The sequence below is a fragment of the Acanthochromis polyacanthus genome, chromosome 22 (genome assembly GCF_021347895.1).
Source record: "Acanthochromis polyacanthus isolate Apoly-LR-REF ecotype Palm Island chromosome 22, KAUST_Apoly_ChrSc, whole genome shotgun sequence".
Taxonomy (NCBI): domain Eukaryota; kingdom Metazoa; phylum Chordata; class Actinopteri; family Pomacentridae; genus Acanthochromis; species Acanthochromis polyacanthus.
The window spans coordinates 7,412,590-7,431,834 of NC_067134.1; the positions used below are offsets into that span (position 1 = coordinate 7,412,590).

At 42.3% G+C, this 19,245-nt stretch overlaps 1 protein-coding gene across 2 annotated transcripts in view; it reads right to left on the minus strand.

Annotated features, from left to right (window-relative positions):
• Positions 1-19,017, minus strand: part of LOC127531809 (NACHT, LRR and PYD domains-containing protein 3-like) — a 30,585-nt gene extending 11,568 nt beyond the window's left edge. The window contains exons 1-3 of one of the 2 annotated variants that reach the window (XM_051941959.1): positions 17,154-19,017; positions 16,903-17,076; positions 16,220-16,393 (exon numbers count right to left, since the gene is read on the minus strand). In XM_051941959.1, the coding sequence (XP_051797919.1) occupies positions 16,220-16,393; positions 16,903-17,076; positions 17,154-18,229 (1,424 nt within the window). In that variant the 5' untranslated portion in view covers positions 18,230-19,017. The remainder of the gene's footprint in view (positions 1-16,219; positions 16,394-16,902; positions 17,077-17,153) is intronic. The other variant, XM_051941960.1, reaches the window with a different exon arrangement.
• Positions 19,018-19,245: the final 228 nt, after the last annotated feature.

Sequence of the window (19,245 nt, forward strand, 5' to 3'; positions counted from 1 at the left end):
TGGCAGTGATCATGCGGCTGTTTCCTCTGATGCCTGAGGAGCTGCGTTTTTATTGACGAGCCGCTCTACGTTTGAAGCAAGCTGCTGCTGTTCTGTCTCCCTGTTCTGTCTCTGTGTTCATTGCAGCAAGTTCTCTGCCATCAGGAATTGCTGCATATGTCTTAGTATGTAGTTTTTTAAAGACAATCCTGGTGTGCGTGTGCCCATCGCCTGGCACACCCGTTATTGTTGGGGTTAAAATTATTAGCTTTGGTGGTGTTGTGGATTTAGCTGCATCTATGTCTGAAGCGAAAACAATGGCCAAACGCTCGATTTCTATTTCATTTCTTTTACTGAACAGACTGCTGCATCTCATTGTATAACACATTCAACAGGCTAACATGTGACTGACCGCTAGCTAGCAGTGTACTTCTTCTTCTGCCATAAACGTGGCGCAATAGTGCCCTCTAGCGGTGCAATTACATCTGAGGCATGCATTGAGAAACACATTTTATAGTAATATTTAACTGAAGCTGTTAAATTGCCTTTTAACATTTTATGAATTTTAAATCTTTATCTGTTTGTCTGTCCACATATTTATTCTATTTATTTATTCAAATGACTTATTTATTAACCTTAACTGTTAATCAACCACATTTTTAACCATTGTAACTAAATATTCAACATCCTCCCCCCAAAGAAGACAGTTCATGCATTAACTTCAAAGGGATATAGCAGCTGAACTGGTCTTCTTAAAGTTGTCCCAGTTGGTGTGCGCACAGCGCAGGATCTAACTAGTCCATCTCTTCCTGGGAATATTTCTGTGACAAGTCCGGTTTTCCATGTTTGACGTGGCATTTTGTCATCTCCGATGAGAACTAAATCTCCTGTTTTGAGAGGTGTCGGATTTGGGGTTTGACGAGTGTGAGCTGATCTGAGGTCCAGCAAATACTCTTTTCTCCATCTGGTCCAAAAGTCATTTACGAGTTTGTGGCGGTATTTCCATCTTCGGGTCAGCTCTTCTTTGTTTGCGTTTGTTGTCTGACCTGCTGTTGTGAATGGCTTTGGTGGTAAGGAGGTGAGTCTTTTCCCTATTAGGAAATGGGCTGGTGTCAATGGTTGTGGCTCTCGTAAATCATTGTACACAAATGTGAGTGGTCTTGAGTTGATAGTGGCTTCCACTTCTGTCAAAAGAGATGTTAACTCCTCAAAGCTTAGAGATGCTCTGCCCATTACTCTCTTGAGACAACCTTTTACAGAACGCACCAGTCGTTCCCAAAAACCACCCCACCAAGCCGCTCTTTCTGCGATGAATTTCCACTTGATTCCTCCTTTTGAGAAATATTCCAGCAGCTCAGGCTCTTTTACTGCCTTCCACAGTTCTTTAAGATCTTGATCGGCTCTCTTGAAGGTCTTTGCATTGTCCGAGTAAATTGTTCTGCAAAGTCCTCTCCTTGAAATGAATCTTTTTAGTGCCAAGAGGAAACTTCCTGTTGATAAACTCGATACCAGTTCAAGGTGTACTGCTCGCGTCACGGCACAGGTGAAAAGTGCAATGTACGCTTTGTCCGTGGTATTCTTTGACTTTACAAACAGTGGGCCTGCAAAGTCTACTCCAGTGATTTCAAATGGTGGTGCTTCTGTGACTCTATCCTTTGGTAGGGGTGCAGCTATTTGCTGTGCTGCCTTGACCTTGAATCTTTTACAAACTGTACAATCAGAAATGCATTTTTTGACCATCTGTCTCCCACGTGGCATCCAGTACTTTTCTCTTAGATGAACAAGAGTGTCTCTTACCCCTGAATGCATTACACTTTCGTGACTGTACTTGATCAGAAGTTGTGAAAATCTGTGACTCTGTGGTATTAACCATGGATGCTGCTCACTGAAGCTCATGTCTGACTGATGCAGCCTTCCTCCTACACAGATTAGTCCATGCTCATCCAGAAATGGTTTGAAGTCTCTGATTTTTGAGTCCTTGTGCACATTTTCTCCAGTTTTTAGCTCTGTTGTTTCCCTTTCAAAACTGTTAAGTTGTGTTTCACGTATCCATACCTTTTCAGCGTCTGAGATTTCCTCTGCTGTTAGTTCTCCCCCTTTTCTTTGCTTTGAACGACAGTTGTTGAGAAATCTTTGAATCCACGCTGTTACTCTCAGTACGGTCTGTAGCTTGCTGTATTTTTCCAGCTTTAGCAATGGCTCGGATTGCACTCTGTCACTGTTACTGAGATGAACTGCAACTTGACCTGCCTTTAGCTCAGTTTTTATCTCTTCCTCTGAGAGTGCTCCTTCTGTTGTCTCTGGCAGTGTAGTTTTCAGTTCTGTGTCCATTAGAAATTGTGGACCTGACCACCAGAGCTCTTCTTCTTTCAGCTTTGACGCAGACTGACCTCTTGTTGTAAGATCAGCTGGGTTTAGTTTGCCCTTGCAATGAGTCCATATTTCTGGGGGTGTCAAAGTTTGTATTTCCATAACCCTGTTGGCAACAAACTGTTTCCACTTCCTTGACGAGCTGCGAATCCAGCAGATCACTATCATGGAGTCGGACCACATTTTCAGCTGAGTGGTTTTCATGTTAAGTGCCCTTAAAAGGTTAGTTGCCAATCTTGCTCCAACCAACGCACCCATTAGCTCCAAACGCGGCAGTGTTATTGTCTTTATTGGTGCCACTCTTGATTTTGATGCAACGAATGCAGTTACTGTCTCGTGTTCTGAAGTGTGTCCTTGCAGGTATGCAACTGCGCCATAAGCCCTTTCACTAGCGTCTGTGAAAACATGGAGAATTTGTGATTCATCTGGTAGTTTTTCTGTTCCATACCACCTTGGAATGAGTATCTGGTGGATCTGAGGAAGCTCCATGCACCACTCCTCCCATGCTTGTGAAAGGTCAGGCGGCAGCTCTTCATCCCAGCTCAGTCCTCGTCGCCACATTTCCTGAAACAGACATTTTACTCGAATGGTAAAAGGCGTTAGGAAACCTATGGGATCAAATATTCTCGCAGATGATCTCAAAACACTCCTCTTTGTGTTCTCTCTTCCCTTTAAAATGTTCATCAGGTGTTTGAGATCGAAAGCAAAGTCATCAGTGTCTGGTCTCCAGACCAGACCAAGCACCTTCAGGACATTTCCGTGTGTCTCGGTTTCTTGTTTGAAATCAGCTTCACTGTTTGACCACTTGGTTTTTAGTTCATTACAGTTGGTTGTCCACTTACACAGAGGCATATTGGCGGCAGCCAATATTTCCTTTGCTCCTGTGGTAAGTGTGTATGCCTCTTCCGCATTACCTGCACTTGCAATCAGGTCGTCGACATACAGTGATTCTCTCATTAGTTTCACTGTATCCGGTTGCTCAGCTTCGTACTTGTCCAAGTGATGTCTGACTGTAGCTGCGAGCAGGAATGGGCTTGAGGTTACTCCAAACACGACGCGTGTCATTCTCATGGTGCGTGTCTCTGTGCTCTCAGCATCTGGTGGTCCTGTAAGCCATAAAAATCTCACAGCATCTCGGTCTTGTTCAGTTAAGGATATCTGTAGAAAGGCTTTCGTAATGTCTGCTGTAAAAGCTACAGGATTTTGTCTGAATCTGATCAAAATGCTCATGAGGTCAGCATTCAGGTTTGGGCCTGGTAACAAACAGTCATTCAAAGAGGAGCACCCTTCTTCATGAGATGAAGCATCAAACACTACTCTTAACTTGGTAGTCACCTTGTCCTCTCTGATTACAGCATGATGAGGTAAGTAATAAGTTACACCTTCTGAGTCTGCTGAGTGACTGTTGTCTGGCACATCTTCACATATTCCCTGCTTCGTGTAATCCTGTATTACATCATTGTATCTTTGGAACAGTGTCACATCAGATTTCAGTTTTCTTTTCAGACCTTCAAATCTTTTTTGTGCAACCTTCTTGTTGTCTGAAAGTTCATGTGTGTCTTGGCGCCATGGCAAGGCAACTGCATATCGATCATTAATGAATCTGACTGACCTGTCAAAGCTTTCTTTGGCCTTCTTGTCATCAGGTGTTTCCTCACCTTTAGTTGAGATGCCCAGTGACTCGATTTCCCAAAACGCTCTTAGTTGGGTTGAAATCTCCACTGAGTTATCACTGAGTCCAATGTGCATGCATGTTGCTTCATTTATACTGGACATGACCACTGGTCCTTGCACTGCCCAGCCAAATCTGGTTTCTATAGCAACCAAAGCATCTGATAGTCTTTCAGTTTTACCTGTGACTACTCTCCAGTAGTAATCTGCTCCAATAAGTACTGCCAGCTCCAAATCGTCCTTGTCACCTGTTGACACATCTGCTACTGGTAGTCCTCTGTTCTCCAGCTGCCCTTGGATGTGTTCACTGGGAACTTTCATAACTGCAGTACAAAGCTGTGGAGTTTGAACAGCTTCAATCTCGATTTTCTGATCTTTGTTTCTCACATTCTCCAGGACTAGTTTTATAACATTGCATGTTGTAGTCACTGGATTCTTTGAGCCAAATGTATGGAGGTTCAATGTCTCTTGTTTCATTATTGGTAGTTTTAGGCCCTTCACATGTTTCTCATGAACAAAAGTTCGCTGACTTCCTCCATCAATCAAGCATCGCACAGTTTTATTTCCGCCAGGTCCTTCAATTTTTGCTCTGACAGTTTGCAACAGCACTGTTTCACATTTTTCTGGAGTCATTTTTGCTGCATGTGGGATGACTGAAGAGACTACGGTTTCACTTGTACTCTCAACAGCTTCAGTGTTTTCAATGGGTTTTTCACCTTTGTCACACACAACAGCATGATGTCTTCTTCCACAATCAGTGCATGTCACATTTTTGGATCTGCAGTCACGAGCAAGATGTCTTGGTTTGAGGCATATGAAACACCTTCCTGTTTTCTTTAACCTTTCCCTCCTGCTTGAGACTGTGTCTTCTGTGCATTGTTCGGACTTGTGACTGGTACTGTTACAGAATATGCAACTGTGAACAAAGGTATCTGAACTCCCTGTGTGGAGTGCTGCTGCTGACGGCACATGAGCTCGTTTCCACTTGTCTTTGCTTGAATCCGGTTTGCAATATTGTTTCTGTGCAGCATGTGTATCTTTGTTATTTTCTCTTGGTTTTGTCAAATGTGCAGCACGCTCTCTGCTTTCAACTTCTTGCTGCAAAAAGCTCACAAGGTCATTAACTACCCACTCTTTAGTTACATCTGTTTTGCGTGTATAGTCAAGAGCGAGGTCATCAGGAATCATCTGAAGCAGAATGGGGCACAATAAACCTCCATAACTGTCTGACACAACACCTAAAGCTTCAAGGCTTCTTATTTGCACTTCTACATCATCAAAAAGTTGTCTCAGTGTAACAATGTCTGAAGATCTCTTAACTGGGCTTAAATTCAGTAACTTTGACATGTGTGCACTCACAATGAGATCCTTTCTGCCAAATCTCTGCTTTAGCATGTCTATTGCTATATCATAGTTTGTATCAGTTACCTTCAGTCCTGCAATAGCTCGTGAAGCTGGTCCGATGAGATATGACTTCAGGTAAGTGAACCTTTCAGTGTTGCTCAAATCTGGGTTTAGGTGAACAGCGTTTTCAAATGGGTCCCAAAACTCCTGCCACATGCACACTTCGCCATTGTACTTATTTATTGAGAGCTTGGGTAGCTTTACTGAGGGTCTGCTTGTCATTGACCGTGTACTTGCATCACTCAGTCGCTGTGAACGTGTTTCTGTTGCACCCTGTTGTTGTTGGATAACATTTCTTTCAATCATCCTCTGTGCCCGTGTCCTCCATAATTCAACGTTATCTTGATACTCTATTGTCCGCACCACATCCGCATCTAGCTCGTCTAAAGGGATTTCCTCTTCAATGCCTGGTTGAATTTCTTGCAGGCCTTTCTCCCTTTGCGATAACATGGCGAGTAATTCAAGTAAACGTCCACTATCCACATTGTCCTTACTTATTTCATCTTGAATATTTTGCAGCAGCCTTGTAACAGACGCCCGTAGCACCGTCCGTTTCTGTTTCAGTCTTTGTAGTCGCTCCGACATGGCGTCCCTTTGTCTGTGTCGTTGTCGCAGCTATCGGCGAGATCCCAACAAACTTCTTTCTTCTCCAGGCTCACACGTCCTGTCCCGGGTTTCGGCACCAAAAATTGTTGTGGATTTAGCTGCATCTATGTCTGAAGCGAAAACAATGGCCAAACGCTCGATTTCTATTTCATTTCTTTTACTGAACAGACTGCTGCATCTCATTGTATAACACATTCAACAGGCTAACATGTGACTGACCGCTAGCTAGCAGTGTACTTCTTCTTCTGCCATAAACGTGGCGCAATAGTGCCCTCTAGCGGTGCAATTACATCTGAGGCATGCATTGAGAAACACATTTTATAGTAATATTTAACTGAAGCTGTTAAATTGCCTTTTAACATTTTATGAATTTTAAATCTTTATCTGTTTGTCTGTCCACATATTTATTCTATTTATTTATTCAAATGACTTATTTATTAACCTTAACTGTTAATCAACCACATTTTTAACCATTGTAACTAAATATTCAACAGGTGGTGACCTCCAGGGTCAGTATAGTGTGGTGTCAAGGTAGTTTTAGAAATCTCTGTTCCTATGGCTAACCGTATTTCTTTTTCTGTGGACAGGAGCATTGGGCTGTATGATGAGTGGCTGGCTGATTCCCTCCGAGGTGGTGGTCCCCCTCACTTACTGTACAGTAGAGCACTTGGGTGTCCATTAGTGGTTTTGTTTTTTGCACGTGTAGTGTGTTGCATCCGGACCCTCTCCCTTCCTCTTCAGTCAGTCATTCCGGTCTGGCAAGCCCTGAATTCAGTGTATAGATGTTCAGTGGCTGCACCTTGGAGGTCCTAAAGGACTGTATCTATTTTGGCACTCACTATTGAGCTGTATCGTGGCACCGCCACTAAGGTTTTTATAGTGAAATATTGTCATTTTAACAAAAAGAATATATTGTCAATAAATTCTATTTTTGTGTATATTTTGGAGTCATGTAAACACAGTCACCATGACTGTAGCTCATATCGCCCAATTTCTGTGCTAAATGCAGATACAAAGATCCTTGCAAAAGTGTTAGCTGGCCGTCTGGAGAACGTCCTACCTTCCATCATCTCATCTGACCAAACGGGATTTATCAAAAATAGACATTCCTTTTTTAGCATTAGACGTCTGCTGAATGTAATTTACAACTGATCTTTGAATGATTCTCAGGACATAATAATCTCACTCGATGCAGAAAAGGCGTTTGATTGTGTGAAATGGGACTTCCTCTTCTGCACCCTCCAAAACTTTGGATTCGGACCTAAATTTATATCGTGGATTAAAGTACTTTACTCCTTTGGCAGCTGTGCGTACTAACAACAATTTATCGCTGTTTTTTTAGCTCCAGTGTAGCACACGACAGGGCTACACATTGTCACCCTTCCTTTTTACATTAGCAACTGAACCATTGGCCATCGCCTTGAGGGAGTGTACTGAAATCAGAGGAATTTATTGTGGGAGTCTGGAACCAGTGGCGTATCTAGGACTTTTTTACCGGGGTGGCCTTGATGGGACACAAAGCTAGTGTGGGGTGGTTATGACATAGCGGAGTTTAATGCCATGTACGCAGCCGACCACAGTTCAAACCCCAGTACTTTGCTGCATGTGACATCCCCTCTTTCTCCCATGAGTTCCTGTCTCATAAGTGTTGAATAAAGGTGTCTATTCTGGTTTATTTTTAAATTCCATTTCCCATTATTACAGTCCTCAATTATATCTGGTTATTTTAACTACTCTAAATCAGTAAAATATGTTCAGGATAGGGTACAAATTTTCTAAGAGCCATTTCCTTGGATTATAGTCCTCATCTCTTCACAAATTAGATTAGATTAGCAAAATTCAACTGCTCTCAACTCATCCTGTAGAATAACATTATCAGTCATCAGCTCATCACCTGTGTCACTTGTATTGTTGCTTTACTAACTGAAGCGCCATCTTGTACCAGTTACTGCAGTAAGTTGCTAGGAACGCTAGATTCATAACATCGAATTTTAAACAAAAAATTGTCTCAGATTAGTTATTTCACCGGTAAGCAGCTGTGTAATACACAGGATGATGTAGAGAGCTGTTAGATCATGGGTAGAAGCCAGACACGGAGCTGAGGGGTTCTGTCCGTCTTCTTGGCGTTTATTTCACTCTAGCTATGACAACCTGCTAACAATATATTACTCCTTACATACATCTTACATGTGAAAAGTAATCCCACGAGCTCTTGTCTCCTTACAGCGCTCATTAGAGCATCCATAGGCTGAACAGAAGTCCGGCATCTAAGTGCTGACTGGCAAAACCAGCATTGTACAAAAATATCCGAGCACCTTGCATAGTAGCTACACGTGTGACGTTTCTATCATTGATTGACAGAATTTCTCGTTTCTCGTGTTGACGAACTTGACCAACCATGGGTGTAACACCATCTCAGAAGTGAGGGGGACAAATTTTTCAGAGCGACTTATCATTCTCTTACATTTAATTGCACCGTCCTTAGTGGCTAAAGAACCACATAATCCCTAACAGCCACAGTACAATACCAGGGGACCAACTAGGCTAGTTCTTTAAACTATAAAGTATAAAACTTTAAACTATAAAATCTAAAGTTTTAGTGGCCAAACTCGAGTTGAGTTGACAACAATGTCCCTTGAACATCTACTGGACGAGTAGCCAAAGGTGCCAAACACTGAACATGAAATGATCAGTACTGCCTGGTTTCTCCCTGCAATAGATATCTTATTCTCAGGAAGTTATAATCTCTCCTTACCTGTAAAGACCCTACATCCTTGTCCCTGCTGCTGGCCTCTGATCCATCTCCTCCCTGACTCTGCTCTTTCTGTTATGGCAATAAACATTAAAAAATGTGGTAAGAAAAATTCTGAAATAGCATTAGGAAGAGTAAAAATTGCAGTAGAATTTAACCTCAAAATCACTTTAACCCATAGATACATATTTTTTTCTCAGCCACTTATATATTTTTTTCACCTCTGCAGACCCTGCATGGTCACATTACTGCTGGCTCTGGTCCATCTCCTGCCTGACTCTGCTCTTTGATATGGAAATAATCATTAAAAAAATCTGAAAATCAAAATTCTGAGATAGAATTTGAAAGAGAAGCAGTAAAAATAGTTGTAAATTTATCCCATAGATAGCCTATTCTTTTTTCTCCTCCCTGACTCTCCTCTTTTGGGACCAAAAGACTTAAATACATGGAGAGCAATTGTGAGCACATCTTCTGCCCAGAAATGAAAGAGGACTGGGTTTATTCCAAAAATAAACTAATTAGCGGTAATGTAACAGAGGCAACAACATGTGAATTATTGTTAACTAGCTTAACATATTGATATATTGCCACGTTTTACCTTGTCATCATTTAGCTAACAAGTCTAACATTGTTTGCATCCAACAAGGTCACACAACTTACACGGTTTGTTTGGAAAAAACTGTAAAGTTTTTTGCTTCTTGCTAGCTCTGGCTGGTTTGCTAAACATTACTCCAGACGCACGTTCAGCACTGCTCAGCACAGCAGCACGTCTCCTGTGGAACACCTGCGTTAGCATGCGCTCATGGTGCATTCAAAGACGGCTCGGGAAAACACGTTACTGGATGCTAATAACGGGTTTAGCTGTTGTAACGGCTGAAAAAAGTGCGGGGGACAGAGGGGACAGATGTGGAAAGTACGGGGGACATGTCCCATGCGTACCCCGTGTCCGTTACGCCCATGTGACCAACTACCTATCAGATCTGAGGTGGCCGCAGGGGTGGCCAATGAGATTTCAGTGGTGGCCCCGGCCACCCCAGGCCACCCCCTAAAATCGCCATTGTCTGGAACACAAAGTATTGCTTTATGCCGATGACATGTTGCTTTTCATATCAAACCCCTCCAACAGCCTTCCAAAACTACTAATGTTACTGAAAGAATTTGGGAAAATATCGGGTTATAGAGTGAATTTTCAAAAAAGTGAACTGATGCCAAGTGGAGAATTTACAGGCCAACTTTCATTTCTGACTCCCTTTAAAATCAGCCCCAGAAATTTAAATACTTAGGAATCTGGATTACACGTAAGCACAAGGAACTCTATAAAGCACACTATCTATATCTATCGCTACTTTCTAAAATAAAACAGGATTTTGAGAAATGGGACTTGCTACCACTTTCTTTTTTTATATACTTTATTTTTATAGAGTCAGTTATTTTACAATATATATAAAAAACACACAAAACAAAAAAAAACAAAAAAGGCACAGATGGGGAGAAAATGGAGGGGGGTGAGGTAAATCAAAATAACAACATGTGTACACAATAAGAGGCAGGGCCAAGTCCAGAGCCAGGTGAATATAGATAGGTAAGTATATCAGCTCTCCGATCACAATCTCTTCACTACCTTGAAGTGAGACAAAAGTCTCCCTACTTAGGCACTTAATCAGTACCTAAAGAGTATATCCAGCAGTACATGAGGTTAGTCCTGTCCAGCAACTGTTACCAGATCTTGTTGTGATGAAGGGGCAGTCACTCGATATTAGCTGTCCATTTCCTCCAATACGAATTAAATTTGTCCATGCACAGGTTCAAGAAGAAAGTCAATCTTTCCATGTCATGTATTTCTTTGACAATTCCAATCCGCTCCTCTTTTGACGGAGGGTCCTTTAATAGCCATCTTCGTGTGATAGCTTTTTTACTGGCTACTAACATTATTTTAACCAGATATTTATCAGGAACGCTGATTGTAGGAGAGATATTACCGAGGTAGACTGTACAGAAATCAAGTTTTATCTCAAAGCCTATAATCAATTTAAATTCCTCTACTACATCCCTCCAATAAGATCGTATAATCGGACAATCCCAAAAAACATGGAAGTGATCCGCTTGAACGTTTCCACATTCTCTCCAGGACCTACCATAGCTTGGCTGACCTTTCTGAAGCTGTTTAATTTTTGGAGTGATAAAAAATTGAATTATATTCTTCCACGAGAATTCGCTCCAGTGACCTGAACTGGACGTGCTCCTTTGAACTTTACAAATGTTTCACCATTCCTCTTCTGAAATTGTTGTGTGTGCTTCTCTTTCCCATTTGGAATTAATGTAAAGAGTGGAGGAGTCATTAAGTGATTGTAAACAGGAGTAGATTCGAGTAGTCAGTTTCTGGTTTAATTTAGATTTGTATGCGTCAATTAAAATATTCACTAAATCAAAATTTCCTTCCTCTGTTGTCTTTATATCACGGCTAAAGTGGGTTCTAACTTGAAGGTATCTGAAGAAGTCTTGGTTTTCTAAGTTGTAGTTATCTTTAAATTTTTGAAAACTGTCTAATCTCCCTTTACCAGAGATAAGACAACACGCTGTGATACCTTTAGAAAGCCGTTGTTTGAAACGCCCATCCAACTGAGCAGGTTTAAAATCTTTATCATGTGCCATCCATCGTAACAGTTTAATGTGGTTTTCCAGTTTGTTTTTACGGCATTCACCAAACCAAATGTTTAAGGGCGCTTTTGTCCAGCTGCTTAAGTTTTGTTTATGTAGTAAATATAGGTTTCTGTCTCCAAGCAAGCTCTGCAGGGTATATCCAGTTGACTTAATTCTAAATTTTTCCATTTGGCATTGTAATGTGGGTTGCATAGATAAATCAGGTATCTAAGCTGCGCAGATTTATAATAGTTTTCAATATTTGGCAAAGATAGTCCTCCTTTTTCTTTGGGCAATTGTAATGTTTTGCATCTGATCCTTGGTTTAAGGCCTTTCCATATAAATGTGGATAGCATTCTTTTCCACTCCATTAGTTGTTTTCCAGGTATTTCTGTTGGTACAGACAAAGAGAAAAAGCAATCGTGGCAAGATACTCGTTTTAATTATCATCATTAATAGTCTTTTATTCCTCTCATTATAACTCAGGAGTACACCTCAAGTCGTGTTCTCTCGGAGAACTCGCTGGAACCTCTGGAGCTTCTCTCTGGTTCGTTCGATGTCTGTGGCCCAGTTCCAATGTCTTGAGGATCCACTGACCTGCCAGGCATTTTCTTTCAGCTTCTTGCGGGCTGCCACGGCTGTCGGAGATGTGTCGGCGGATGTAAGACTCTCATCGGTTACTTCATCATCTGTTAGTAGCCCCTTTTTCAGCATATCCTCCGTCGCTTCCTCGGCACTGTTGTACGTGATGGGTCCCTCTTCATAAAAGACTTGGAGTTTAGAGGGTGGGGGTGTTTGGAATCTGAGTCCCCATTTTTTTTTAACATTTTCCTCAATGGCGCATATTCCTTCCTTTTTTAATAATTTCTGCAGGGTAATCGTGATCGAAGTACACTCTTTTCCCATTAAAATGTATCTGTTTCTTTTTCCATGGGGTGCTCAGCACCAGTTCCTTAGTTTTGTACATGAGGAAGTGAGCAATCATGGATCTCGGGGCAGCTTGAGGTGGTGGTTTTGGTCCGAGTGACCGGTGACAGCGTATTTTAAGGTCAATGTCCGGGAGTTGCAACTGTGCGTTAATAAATTTCTCCAGAAACTCACATGCGTTGCTCCCTTCTTTTCCCTCGGAAATCCCGAAGATGCGGAGATTATTTCTGCAGGAGCGCGTTTCCAAGTCTGTTAACTTGGACACAATACACTCTTGCTCCTTCAAAACTTGGAGAAGTGCATCCTTCGCGTGAACACTCCACTCCGCCACCTCGGCGACTCGGTTCTCCACCTCCTCCGCCCTCGCCTCTGTGTTCTTAAGCTCTGCCCCGATCTCGCTCAGTTTCAGGTTAACTTCTTTAAAGTTTCCGATCTCTTCCTTCATGTCTCGCTTGATTGTCTCGCAGAATCCGCTCAGTTCTTTTTTCATGTCCAGATGTCCTGCTTTTATGTCAGCACGGATAGCATCTATGCTAGTTTGCAGAGCATCCATTGTAGCTTGCACATTAGCAACATCTGCGTCGACATTTCCTGTTGCCATATCTTCGTTTTTCTCACTATTTGGACTCGTTGTGGTCTTAGCGTTTCTTAGTCGATATTTCCCCATAGAGGTATTCCGGTATCAAAACATATATTGCTCTAAAACAAGGGAAATGTCGAACCGCTCTGGGAGCTCACAAAACTACATCACAGACCAGATCGCCGCCATACCCAGAAGTCCAATTTTGACTTGCTACCACTTTCGCTGGGTGGAAGAATAAATAATATTAAAATAAACATCTTCCCCAAATTCCTAAACCTATTTCAATGCCTCACAATATTTTTAACTAAATCCTTTTGTAAAATTTGAATAGTCAGATTTCCTCCTTTATTTGGAACAAAAAGCCCCCTCCAATTAAACAGCGTTTACTTCAGCAACCTCGTAAAGTGGGCAGTATGGCACTTCCAATTTTTTATTGGGCCGCTAATATTAGAGCAATGTTGTTTTGGAGAGAGAATGATAGCACTATATTGTGGGTGGCTATAGAAAGAATCTGTGAGACAGGTATCACTGGGGTCATTGCTGTGTGCTAGACTTCCACTGTCACAACACATTTCTAGCTTCACTTCAAATCCTGTGGTCATACACTCGCTGAAAATCTGGCATCAGTTTAGGCGTCATTTTATGACTTATCATTTATGGCACCCCCCAAGAAACACCACATGTTTACCCCATCATAAACTGATAAGGCTTTTTGTATATGGTCAAAACATGGAATTACTTCGATGTATGATCTTTATTGTGACAATGTCTTTAGTTCATTCGAGCAGCTGGTACATAAATTCAATCTACCCATGTCTCATTTTTATAGATATTTGCAGATTAGGAGCTTCATTGCTCACAACTCTGACTCCTTCCCCTCTTATCTTCCTTCATCCCTTTTGGACTCAATTCTTAAATACAAACCAGAGGCAAAACATGTTATAAGTGCATCTTTGAGTTATTAGATACACAGAAAGCAACAGCACTGGAATCACTAAAGATCAAATGGGAGAGGGACATAGAAGAACACCTTCCAGATGAGCTCTGGCAACAGATAATTCACAGAATCTTCTCATCCATCATGCCTTCATTGGTCTAAAGTAAAACCGAGCAAGATAAAAGCTGACCTTGACCCCACATGTGATCGATGCCAACAAGAACCAGCCACTCTAATACACATGTTTTGGACATGTCCAAAACGGAACACCTTCTGGGAATCCATTTTTAACACTCTGTCAAAAATATGTAATACTACAGTAGAACTGTGTCCGATTATTGCAGTATTGGGAGTGACTGCGAAGAATGTGAATCTAGGCGGGCCGAAGGCCAATATGATAGCTTTCTGCACCCTCCTAGCTAGAAGAATGGTCTTACAAAAGTGGAAAGAAGCATTGCCACCACACATGGAGGCTGGCTCAAAGAGGTCACGTACTATATTCAATTAGAGAAGATTTGCTACTCTACAACGGGAACGATACCAAAATTCTATGATGTCTGGCAATCTTTTTTGACTTATTTGGAAAATGTGAAAGCAGATGACATTTCCTAATGTGGTGCAATTTTATCTCCGTTTCTGTATTTCTATGTTTTGTTTATTCTGTTTGTTTTTTTATTGTGAGCACCTATGATTTATACACATCTGTGGAACTTCTGTCCTGGGCTATCTGGCTTTTGTGTAGTTGTTGTAGGGTGGGATGGGGAGGGGGGTAAAAGAAAAGGAAATTAATGGAAAATAATTGTATGAATGTTACTTGTATTATTCAAAACCAAAAAAACTTGAACAAAAAACCAAATAATTACTAGACTATTATTCAAAGCTACATAAACTATATACAGCTGACAATCTGACTGTAAGAGGCGCTATATAAATATAACTGAATTGAATTAACGAGCCAACCTCTGAGCTACAATACTGAAGAAAATCTTTCCCTCAACATTTAGGACAGAAATCATCCAAAACTGGCTGAGGTCTGATGAATCCTTCTCCTTAGAGATGAAAAAACCTCCTGTCCTAAGCCATGCTCTTGAATAATACTGTGTTTCTCCCAGACTATTCTCAGATGTCTCCACAGTATCTTACAGATACCAGGTTAACTCTTGTAGACCCTGTAGTGGACTCCATTAGGCCCTGGGGATGACAAAGCCTTTGCATGCCTGACCACCTCCACAACTTCTCTCCATCTCAGTAGGCTAACATCCATCTCCTGACACATTTCTCCCAATGGTGGCATGTCAGGTGGAAGACCTATGTTCCTTCCTGTTCTCCTCTGAATCTGAATATGTCAACCTCTAATACTCTTCAACCTCTGACTTTGCTGTCTTCAGTTGTTCTCCTTTTTCCTGACTAAACATGTCCTTCACAAACATAAGAGTTCCCAAAAAATACTAACCTTACACATTCTTTCTTCTTTTTCTTCTCTCTAAGGTGTTCTGCCCTTCTGAGTACTGCTAACCTGCTTCTCAGTTCCTCCTGCAACACATTAATTTCCTCCATTTCTTCTTCTGATGCCTTCCTCCACTGCTTCTTTAACTGCCTCCTTTCCTTTACCAGTCTGTATATTTCTCTTTATCGTCTAGACCTTCCTACCTGCAGCCTCTCATCTCTGCTGTTAGCAAACACCCCAAATCTCTCGAGACTATAAGAGTAGATCAAGAGGATCTGAACTGAGGATCGCTTTGATCTCAGTGAAGACAGAAGACAACACTGCTTCAGTGGATGTTTGGGCTCCAATGGTGAGAAGGAAATGGACCTGAACCTCAAATAAGAATGTAAACAACAGTCCAACTGTCCACCAGCTGAACTGCACCGAGTTCAGTCATTGAACAAACTGAACATTCTACAGTTTCATTTAGCAGACGCTTTGATCCAAAGAGACGAACATCTGAGAGGAGAAACAACACAAGAAAGGATCTAGTCAGGAGAAAACAACCTGGAGAAGATCCATAAAACAAGTTCAGGTGTGAACATGAGATGTTTGTTCTGGTGTTTCCTTTTCGTCAACGTCTATCTGAAACATTCTATTTAGTAAAACAGTGGAAACTAAAAGAGAACCTGGAACCAAGACTTCACAGGTTCTTACAGGTTCTGGTTCTGTGATGCAGGTTCCAGGTTGTTCAGTTCCTGTAGTGGAAGAGGCCTCATGAAGAGAAACTAGAACTAAAGGTCAGTAACACAACTGATCTGAGTCATACAAATACAGAAAACCTCCCATCTCAGCTGTTCTGCTCATCATGAATAAAAACACATTTCAAATGGTCATCAGTTGAACAGGTTGATGAGTCCTGACCTGAGAGCTTCCAGTTTACAGTGTGGACTCTCCAGTCCAGCAGAAAGACTCTCCACTCCTGAATCCTGCAGGTTGTTGTTGGTCAGGTCCAGCTCTGTCACACTGGAGGACTGGGAGCTGAGGACTGAGGACAGAGCTCCACAGCTTCTCTCTGACAGATTACAGTTATTAAGTCTGAAGAGACAAAGACAAGAAAAGAAGTAAAACATTAAGTTCAGTATTTTCTGTCCTGTCGAAAAGACAGCAGTGAATTTAAAGGGGAACTTCGTTTTTTTTCAACCTGGGGTCTGTTTTCATGTCATTTCATACATGCGAGTGATGGAGAAATGAATTTTCAACATAGCTACAGTATTTAGCCAGGCAGGCAGCTTAGCAGCTCAGCTAGCGAAAAGTATGGGGCAACTTGGCCCCACCGTGTCAAAGTCCGCCTCAACGTGCTTTTTTCCCCCACACTGACCGGCTCAGATAGTCTCAACGAGTGTCCCACAACATACTAGAGATGAGAAGTGAACAAAAACCTCCACATTACCTGGCGATCGCTCTTTGTTGTGGTCTGTATCCAAATCTCAGGACGCTAGAAAGCAAATTTTGTTCCGAAATCACGCGATAACTCGAGAAATCGCGCGAGAGCTTTTCGTTCACTTCTCATCTCTGGTATGTTGAACAGGTTGATGAGTCCTGACCTTAGAGCTTCCAGTTTACAGTGTGGACTCTCCAGTCCAGCAGAAAGACTCTTCACTCCTGAATCCTTCAGGTTGTTGTTAGTCAGGTCCAGCTCTGTCACACTGGAGGACTGGGAGCTGAGGACTGAGGACAGAGCTCCACAGCTTCTCTCTGACAGATTACAGCCACTCAGTCTGAAGAGACAAAAGGCACATTATACTGATGAAACAGCAGCAAAATGAAAAAGGATCTTCAGTCTCCAACTACTTACACAACTTTCTTGGAGGCTTTGACCACTGGCAGCAGCCTCAGAAGAACCTCCTCTGAAGCAGAGTATTTCTTCAGGTCAAACACGTCAAGATGTTCTTCTGATGACAGTAAGATGAAGCCCAGAGCTGACCACTGAGCAGGAGACAGTTTATCTGTGGACAGACGTCCTGATCTCAGGGACTGTTGGACCTCCTCCACTAGAGAAACATCGTTCAGTTCATTCAGACAGTGGAACAGATTGATGCTTCTCTCTGCAGACACATTCTCACTGATCTTCTTCTTGATGTACTCCACTGTTTCTTGATTGGTCTGTGAGCTACTTCCTGTCTGTGTCAGCAGGCCTTGTAGGAGATTCTGATTGGTCGGCAGTGACAGACCCAGGAGGAAGCGCAGGAACAAGTCCAGGTGTCCGTTTGGACTCTGTAAGGTCTCATCCACAGCTCTCTGGTAGAGATGTTTTAGTTCAGGTTTCTTCAGAAATACTTTCAGCTTCGTGAAGGAAGTGTGTTGTTTTTCTTCCATCAGGTTGATTCCAGATTTGATGAAGGTCTGATGGACATGAAGAGCAGCCAGAAACTCATGAACGCTCAGATGGACGAAGCTGAACATCTTGTCTTCCTGTTTCCGTCTTCGTTCTTCTTTGAAGATCTCTGTGAACACTCCTGAGTACACTGAGGCTTCACTCACATCGATGCCACTTTCTCTCAGATCTTTCTCATAGAAGATCAGGTTGCCCTTTTGCAGCTGTTCAAAAGCCAGTTTAGCTAATGACTTTATGTACTGCTTGCACTTCTTTGGACCGTACTTTTGTTTTGTGTGATCAATCTGAAATCTTAGAAACTCTGTGTACATCTCAGTCAGGGTTCTGGGCAGATCTCCTCCCTCTCTGCTTCTCAGCAGCTCCTGCAGAACTGTAGCAGTGATCCAGCAGAACACTGGGATGTGGCACATGATGTGGAGGCTTCGTGACTTCTTCATGTGGGAGATGATGCTGCTGGCCTGCTCCTCCTCACTGAATGTCTTCCTGAAGTACTCCTCCTTCTGTGGGTCGGTGAACCCTCTGACCTCCGTCACCATGTCCACACAGTCAGGAGGGATCTGATTGGCTGCTGCAGGTCGTGTGGTTATCCAGAGGCGAGCTGAGTGCAAAAGTTTTCCTCTGATCAGTTCCCTCAGCAAGACTTCTACCTTATTGGACTTTGTTACATCCACAGAGGGAATGTCGTCGACCTGAAAGTCCAGATTAAGGCGATTCTCGTCCAGTCCATCAAACACAAACAGCAGTTTGAATCTGCTCTGCTTGTAGCTGCTGTTTCCTGATGACTGCAGAGCTGTAAAGATGTAATTCAGAGCTTCCTCTGTGATGCCTTTAGTTTCTGGGATACAGAAATGAACGAGCTCTGTCAAACCAAACTTTTTTCCTTGCAGTGAATTCAGGGCACGGAAAGTGAACGGGAAAATAAGATGCACGTCTTGATTTGTTCTTTCTTCGGCCCAGTCCAACACAAACTTGCGCACGAGGAATGTTTTTCCAATCCCTGCAATCCCATTGGTCAGCACTGTTCTGATGGATATGTCTTTTCCGGAAGGATGCTGGAAAATGTCTCTGGGTTGGATCTGTGTCTCTGTGTCTGATGGCTTCCACACCTTGTCAATCTGTAGGACCTCATGCTGTGTGTTGACGTGCACGTCCCGGCCAGCTGTGATGTACAGCTCTGTGTAGATATCAACCAGAAGCTGCTTATCTGCTGCCCACCCCTCTGTTGTAACCTTAAACGTGTGCTGGAAGTTTGGCTGAAGCTTCTGTTGGTAATATCTGATGGGACGTGGTTCTGGTACTGGAACAGTCTCATCTGTGTCAAACATGAAGTGAACAGCGTGAGGTGTGTGTCTACAGAAACCTCTGCTGTTGTTAGAAAAAGTAAACACAAGCAACTACAAAGAGGCTGAAATTTTAATTAACCACCTGTAACATCTGATGGTCATGAAAAGTTGGGTAACTGTGTGTGAGATGTCTCTAAACTTATTCCCGACGGTGTCATCCTAACCTGTTCACAGAATGCAGCAACTTACCCTGATCATTTGGAGGAAAG